Below are 8441 nucleotides of genomic sequence, written 5' to 3'. Positions count from 1 at the left end.
TCAGCGAGTATGATGTCACATACCAGAACAGACAAGCCGCAAAATCGCAAGTGTTGGCCGACTTCCTGATCGAACTCACACCGGAACTCGAGCAAGACCTAAAACTACCAAGCGACAACTGGATTTTGCATGTCGATGGGTCGTCCTCCACCAAAGGATCGGGAATTGGCGTCCATCTCCAATCCTCAACCGGTGAACTACTCCAGCAGTCTTTCTGACTCGGCTTCAAAGCATCCAATAATGAAGCTGAATACGAGGCTCTCATCGCCGGGCTACGCCTCGTGTAGGCCGTCCAAGCAAAACATATTCACGCCTACCGTGACTCTTAACTAGTTGCCAATCAGTTCAGCGGTTATTATGATGTGAATAATGAGCGAATGGACGCCTATCTTAAGGTGGTGCAAGACCTCACCAAGAACTTCGATTCTTTCCAACTTACAAGGATCCCTCACGGAGATAACGTTTGCGCAGACGCTTTAGCAGCAGTCGGAAGCAATCCGGGCGATCAAGTCAAACGGAACATCCCGGTACAATATATCGACAAACCTAGCATTACCCTACCTCAAGAAGGAAGCGAACACGTCCTAGCAATCGACACCGCAGATGCAATGGATGCAAGTAATTTGAACAATCTACCCGAAGAAATGTCGTCCGACTGGCGAGTCCCACTTATCTAATACTTCTCCAACGGCTCCTTACCAGAGGACAAGTGGGAAGCTCGTCGACTGAAAGCCAAGAGTTCAAACTACGTCCTCATCGATGGACGACTACATCGTTGGACCTCTGCCAAGGTCCTCTTGACGTGTCTTGGCATGCAGGAAGCATCTTTAGTTATGGCAAAAACTCACGAAGGAGCAGGGGGGAACCATTTTGGAGGCCGAGCTTTATCTCTCAAAGTGCAAAGCCTTTGATTTTACTGGCCAACCATGGTCGCCGACTGTGAAATGTATGCCCGACGTTGCGATAAGTGTCAGCGTCACGCACCGAACATACACTGCCCGACAAAACTCTTGCAAACGACAACGGCTCCATACCCGTTCATGCGCTGGGCAATGGACATCGTCGGACCCATGACAAGCTCTTGACAAAGGAAATACGTTCTAATCATGACAGACTACTTCACCAAGTGGGTGGAAGCCAAAGCACTAGTCCAAGTAACCGATAAGGAAGTACAGAACTTCGTTTGGAAGAATATCATTTGCCGCCACGGTCTCCCCTAGGAAATCGTCACCGACAACGGATCTCAGTTCATTTCAAATAATTTTTGCGGTTTCTGCGTACGATGGGTGATTCGCCTTAACACCGCGTCTCCCCGATGCTCGCAATGCCATGGACTGGTTGAAGCTACCAGACGATCCTCGAGGGGATAAAGTAACGCCTCGACCTTAAAAAGGGCCATTGGGCCGACGAATTGGACGGAGTACTTTGGTTACACCGAACGACTCCACGAAGCGCGACAGGCAGAACACCCTTCTCTCTGGCTTACGGAGTCGAAGCAATGGCCCCAGCAGAGGTCAATGTCACGAGTCTGCGTCGATTGAAGATGCTGCAAAATGTGGAACTCAACAGAGAGATGTTGCTCGACGCCTTGGATACAATCGAAGAACGAAGAGACTAGGCACCTCGAGGGCGTGGAACGCCTCCAACCTTAGGAAGTATTTTACTTAACCTGCAGCCGTTTCCTGGAAAAAAAAAATAAAATAAAAAGAGAGAGCGAATGATTGACCATCACTTTCACTCAACACCGAACGAATGACACCACGTCAAAGCGAATGACAAACAAGTCACTTTCGGACAAATGCCGAGCAAGGAACCAGCTCGTCACTTTCGATCTACAACGGATGACTGCGCGCTACTCGGTCAAACCGAACTACGGATGGCTTGATCCCCTTTCAGGGTACATAGGCAGCCTGTCGCCAGGTTCAGCTATAACAATAAAAAAAACATATACCGATCGTATGAAGTGCATACTCTCGATGCAACACACAAACGCTTGTGTATCACTTTCGATCGACTCCAATGAATGCACATCACACGGCCTAATCATAAACGAAAACATTTCAGGCTGGCCGATCAACCCCCGCTAGGCTCGGAGTGCATACTCTCTAAGGCAACACACGGATGCTTTCATTTCACTTTCGCTCAACTCGAATGATTGCACATCGCACGGCCTGAGTATAAACAAAACAAAGTGTTATTGGGAAGAAGCGTTGAGAAGAATTATTGTTTTTTTTCTTTTGATCGGTGCAAGGAGGTGTTTTCTACGCTGATATGGAGCGAGATTGGGTGATGCAGCCTGTACAGAGATTCATCCAGACATTTTGGGAAGAATTTTGTCGCGCTTCATCTCTGCAGCAAGGAACGTGTCGTCATAAGCTTGCCACCTCAGCATGAGCTTGTCGTCTCGTCCTTTAATTCAAAAAACAATTTGCAACACAACTTAGGAGCTGAGTCTCGGCAGAGCTCACGAGCCTGATCTCGTCAAAACCTATCTATATTTCGAGTTCTCTGAAAAATCTCATCAAGCTCTTGCCTCTACGTCGCGCCGGACACGGTCTTAGCAGAGGGCATCACACCTAAACCTCCCGTCAAAATGTAAAAGAGGTGCAGCCTCTTACACTCTCTTAGTCACGTCATTCTCAAGCTCCACCAAAGACTTACTTTTCCCGACTTAGGCTTCAACGTCAACGGAAATGGTCTACGTTTATGTTTCGCCATACGCCTTTAAGCCAACCTCTACCAATTGGTCAAGCAATCAAGCCCATGAAAGCAATTCAAGTCAATTGCTCCAGATCAAAGGGAACGGCGACATGCCACTTGCTGCAGAGATCACCAACAAACTCACATTCGAGCAAACGATCAGACGTCGCTCTGATTTTCACATTTGACCAAACACGACTCAGTCGAGAACATAAGCCGAAGCTCTGGTGAGTGAGCGTCCGGTCGAACAATCGAAAGTAGAGTTATATGGTGGACAAACATATTGGGAAATCCGGACAAGCAGTTTATCAGAAACCAAGGAAATAAAACATCAGGGAACAAAGTGCAAGGTTTACAGCATGAGAAACAGTTCAAGAAAATAAAACATAAAGGAACAAGGTGCAAGGTTTACAGCATGAGAGACAGTTCCAGAGAGAAAAGCCGAGTTCGAAGACCACAACCAAAAATTCACAACAAAAGAAGATATATAATAAAACAACAACAATAGATAAGTCAATTTCGTTCGAGAGAACGGTCCTGAACGATAGGCTCAGACGCCTTCGGAATCCTAGTTGCAATCACCCGCTCTTCGACAGTAATTCCTTCGGTCTGAGCATCGGACGCTGGCTCCAACGGCCCCTCCAAAGCAACCTCCGGGATAATGTCCGTCGATCGATCGACGGCGGTAGCATTCTTAATTTCGAACAGCGGATATCGAAGAGACGAAGCGGTCGCCGGATCACCTGTCCCTATGTTTGACCCAAACTGGTCAAAACCTCGAAGCGGCTCGGACGGGGAGGAGATAAGACAAGGTCTTGCTCAGTAATAACCTCAACAACGATCTCCTCCACCTCTTTCTTGAAATTTATCTCGTTAGCAGTCAAGAGGTCTTTCAGTTTCTTCGGAACCTGCATACCCCACTCCTCTAATGTATCCATTAACTGCAAAGTCCTAGAAGCTTGGCTGAAGAGGAAAAGCTTCTCCTCCAGTTTGTTCCGGTCGGCCATGTACTTCAGAAACTTCTCGAAACGTCTAGCTGCCGCGACCATGATACGATCCCTCTCGGACGTAACTTCGCCAAGTCGCGACTGTCGCATACGAGCCATCTCCATCTTCGTCTTCTCAGCCGCCTCGACCTTCTCTTTCTCCAGTTGTGCGATTCTGCTTTGGGCAGTCTCCAATTCCTCCTCGAGACCCTCAGCCGTCTGGATCGCCTGCTCGCGCTCGCGAACAAAGCACTTTTTCTGAGTGATCAGATCCTTGGCCTTATCACGAACCTCTCCTTTCACCCTTTCGAGCTCTGCCTCTTTGGTCTTGATCCCCGTTTCAGCCTTGCAAAGGTCAAGCGTCATCTTACGCAAGCGCCATCATACTCCAACACTAAGATATTCTTTCAAGCAACGGCCTACCAACAAAAGTTAAAAGTTAGCGATAAAGAGAAGATTAGTCTTGCAAATCAAAAAAAAAAAACAAGACGGATATCAATCGCACAAATTCATATAAAAGGCTCACCGTAGAATCTGCGCGAGCAGACTCAGAAAAATTATCCAGGAACGCGAGCTCAGTTACCTCCGGCATCCTTCTAGTTCCTCCTCTGATTTGACGCATCAAGTTACTACACGTGGCTTGGTCGTTGACAAGCGGTCCATCCTGATCATACAAGAACTCCACACGCTCCGATGTAGAAATGAGAAGCTTCCCGGGTGGAGGATCCAATCCACCCTAGAGCACGTGACGACCAGCTGGCAGAGAAACGACGAGCTCCTCGCTATCGTCGGCCGAACGACTGACAATATCCTTCGGCCGCCTCTTCCTTTTCTTCCCAGTCAATCCCTTCGGATTTTCTACCCGAACATCCTCGCCTTCTCCCCCTATCTTATCGATCGAGTGGTCAACTTCCTTGCAGCTCATCCCGGGCCCAGGTTCTTCCTCTTCGGAGCGCACCTTAGCCTTGTTTGGAGGTTTGTTTCTCAGCGGCGTAGTCGACCTGATCTTACGCTACAGCGCCATCTTCAAAGATGCCTGTTTTACCATTCGGCGAGTTCTCAACCCCACCGCCTTTCCCTTCCAACGCGGTCATGGAACTGAAACTCTCGGCACCCAATGTCACTGTAACTAGGGTATGCCCTCGTAATTTTGCCCATGAGTGGAAGCGGCATTCTTTTTCCCTTCGTTTCTTCACAAGGAATGTTCGACGCCCAGTCAACTGAAACAAGAATAACGTAGTTAACATACGAAAAGGGGGAAGAAGGCCGAGCGATCGAACATAGTTAATACATGAAACAACCTTTGGCGATTCGTCTTTGCTGGTTAGGAATCCTTATCCGGTCGAAACTCTTCCACTGCTGCTCACTCAACGCCATGATCTTATGAACTTCGTACCAGAAATCCTCCGGGTATACGACGGTGTTGGGACGGTCAACTGCAAAACCACCAAAAGAAAGGGTTAGAGTCGAATGGTAACCAAAAACGCTCGACATAGATTATCTCTCAATACGATGGCTCCACAAAAATTGAGAGTTATCGCCCGGAGGTTCCTCGAAAGCAATTTTATCTGCCCTAACATAGAAGTAAGAACGCTGCCAATATTTGGTTCGCGATGGATGACCCGATAAGATATGGAGACCCGATCGCATCTGCACTGCGTAGATGCCATTCAGCTTGGGCTGAGTCTGCGTTAGCTCTTCGAAAAAGCGGACGGACATCGACACATCTGCTTCCGCTGCCATCACCATTAGTGCCACTGCAATCCTAGCGGTCCCAATCATTAACTTGGTCAGAGCGATATCTCGCCGCGAACAGTAAGAAGTAATCAAGCGAGGGATTGGAAACCAAAGCTTCGAGTCCTTCTCGAAAAGGGACTCATAAACGCAGTAGAAACCAATCCGAGCAGACCAAGGGCGTTGGTCCGCTCTGGGGATAATGAAAGTCGCACAATCAGCCTCGCATCCTCTTAACAGTGATGGCACACTCTTCACCGTAGAACACGTCTGAAAAACATCTCCCCAACCCTGTTCCGCGACGACCGAGGGACGTGAACTCTCTGAATGAAGATCCAGAAGTTGTTCGATTGATCCGCTACTACTAAGACGGAACGGAGTCAGTCATCGACGCCCATTTCCATCAGCCTCGGTTGAATTAGGGCGTCCCTTAACTCCCTTCGCGACGATCGTGGGCTCGCCCTGATCCTCACCGTCGCTCGCGTAAACGCCTTTCCCATCTTCCCTAAACTGCTCTTGGATATCGAAGATCAATGCGCTTTGACCCAAGATCAAGCCAGGCGCATCACTTAGAGTATCCCAATGAGCTCCTATCGCGGACGCCAGTAACTTTGGGTCGAGCGATTGATCTCTCGAAGGAGCCGGGTTTAGATGCGTTTCATTACCCCTTTTCCCTTCTCATATGCGGCGTATTTCTCCCGAGAAGGCGGTGCCATCCAATCGATCGACAAAACATGACAGAGCAATCAACACACCCACGGCGGCAAATCGGAAAAACGAGATCGGAAGAAAAAGAGACGACAGAAGAAAAGAGAAAAAAGAAGAAGAGATAGAGAGGAAAGTACCTTTTATCCAAGCAGAAGTAAAAGAATGAGAAGAGAGGCAACTCTTTTATAGCAAAGGGCACAGAGTCCGAAGACGGTGCAATTATTTGGCGTAGGGAAACTGTAGCATCCCCGTCCCGCAGTATCAGTCCAAGGTCGAGTGTTAGTTGGACTGATCAGACGAACAAGGCATGTGCAACATGTCGTCTAGATTGTATTGGTGGGATTAAGAATCTACTGTGGGTCTGGACATAGCAGTTGAGTTTGTCGGACTAAGCTGGTCGGATTCAGACAAGGCAGTTGGACTTGTCTCTCGAGAGTAGTTAGTCGGCCAACGGACTAATTAATATACGTTCTGGCGGGAACGGATATAGAGCTAAACATGAACTGATTAGCCAAGGAAAATGGCGGGAATGGTTACTGGCGGTTACCAGAACGGTTACTAAGCAGTTCCGGAACAGTTACCTGAACGGTTACTGAGCGGTTACCGGATACTAACTGACAAGGACAATTGAGTCTTGGAACTGCTACGGCAGTTATAAAGCAGTTGGCTCGCTGGGATATTTATATCTGACGGGGAACAGTTATGGAACTGCCGGGAGTTATGTTAAAACTGTCCGGGAGCAGTTATTGAACGGGAAAAAGGTGATTTTCGAACGGATGGAGAGCGGGTAATAACTGGCTTGGACGGTTAAGGCAGAGAAGTAACCGCCAACTCCTTTTAATCTGATTTCCGCGGAAATGGAAGGACATTTTTTCTCTACACGGTTCTGGACAGACAAGAGGAGGGAGAGAGCCGAGAGAGAGGAAAACTGATCGAAAAGAGAGAGAGAGATAGCCGGAGGGCCGATCGGAGTCTCAGATATGGCCACGGGTCTGTCTGTTTAATGCGACTCCATCTAATCCGAACGTTGATCAGATCGTACTGATGATACCGGAGAGAGACAGAGAGAAATACCGGGAGAGGGTGATTCTGATCGAGAGACAGAGATCGCGAAGAAGAGACCGGTCGGATTCTAATCCGTTTGTCCGCGTACTGAAAGATGGTAGGGAAGCCATGTTCTGATTGATAGCCTGCGTATTGATGGTTCGCGATAGTTTTACTGGATGCGGTGGCTCATGCTATCAGACCGTTCTGATGAACTGAAGGAAGGATCGGATACTGTGCTTGGAACGATCCTAGCCATGGAGAGATGTGGTACTGAAGTGATCGATTTGATTGAATTGTTGGAGGCGATCGGGACCAGCAACATACTGAAGGAGGATCGACTGGAAATAGGATCGAGTTTGCTGATGCGTGTGGCACAAGAGGGCATGTTACTGATACTGGAATGACTGAGGAGCAGGATGGCCGTGGGGAGAACTGACTGGATCGAGGGCTGTGGGGCCGACTGTGTACTGACTGATCCGGATGTGATCAAGGACTGGTTCTGGGGCGCTAAGCATGGCTAGCGTACTGTCTGTTCTGGATGGCTGGTGGGAGACCAAGCCGTCTCTCTTTGTTACTTGGGTCACGTGGCAATGGTTGGCTGAGTGACTAAGAAACAAGGGGATTCAGTTAAGTGTCTGATTAAGCTACTGGTTAGATAAGGAAGGACGGGAAAGCATGTAGAAAGCAAGGAAGGAGCGTATGGATTGATTGTCAGACAACGAAGCACCGAGGCATTAAGGTACATGTTTATCATGCTGCCAAAATTAGTAGACTGCTAAGTTGTTGGATTAGATTTAGCGAATCCTGTGTACTGAACTGAACCTCATAGAGGAAAACTGGGATAAAATCCTAAATTAGAGAAAAATCAGGTATCAATCATGTTTGGTCGAGGGAAGCGAACTGGGGTCGTACTGGCGGTAAGGAAACCCGGTTCGAGGCCTTTCAAGTGGTATCAGAGCGATTACGGTTCTAGGACAGAGTTGGAAGGATTATTCAACATTTGTGTAGACCGAACGGACATGGAAAATGCTAAGCGCGAGCATAGGAGAACTGACGAGAGACTTGATCTTGGGAGTGATCAAGTCGGACTTACACTTTGTATGGGCAAATGTAAGTTAGAAGTCTAGCTGGAAAGAAACCGGAGATAAGATCATTGATGAATGATTGGATTGGTTGAATGAAGTCTGAGTTAAGATCATTTGGAGAATGATCGGATTGCTTAAGGTGTTCTGGATTACTCGAGAGAGTTATCCAATAAATTTTTCT

General features: G+C 48.0%; 1 protein-coding gene across 1 annotated transcript in view; it reads right to left on the bottom strand.

Moving 5' to 3' along the window:
* Nucleotides 1–4093: 4093 nt before the first annotated feature.
* The window catches only part of LOC106335701, a 9949-nt gene continuing 5601 nt past the window's right edge, over nucleotides 4094–8441 (bottom strand). Inside the window, exons 2-7 of the mRNA XM_013774293.1 lie at nucleotides 5198–5743; nucleotides 4988–5122; nucleotides 4773–4906; nucleotides 4432–4698; nucleotides 4213–4350; nucleotides 4094–4105 (exon numbers count right to left, since the gene is read on the bottom strand). Of these exons, the coding sequence (XP_013629747.1) occupies nucleotides 4094–4105; nucleotides 4213–4350; nucleotides 4432–4698; nucleotides 4773–4906; nucleotides 4988–5122; nucleotides 5198–5743 (1232 nt within the window). The remainder of the gene's footprint in view (nucleotides 4106–4212; nucleotides 4351–4431; nucleotides 4699–4772; nucleotides 4907–4987; nucleotides 5123–5197; nucleotides 5744–8441) is intronic.

This window comes from Brassica oleracea, chromosome C1 (genome assembly GCF_000695525.1).
Source record: "Brassica oleracea var. oleracea cultivar TO1000 chromosome C1, BOL, whole genome shotgun sequence".
NCBI lineage: Eukaryota > Viridiplantae > Streptophyta > Magnoliopsida > Brassicales > Brassicaceae > Brassica > Brassica oleracea.
The sequence above is the reverse complement of the archived record's forward strand: the minus strand, read 5'-3'. Positions and strand labels throughout refer to the sequence as shown.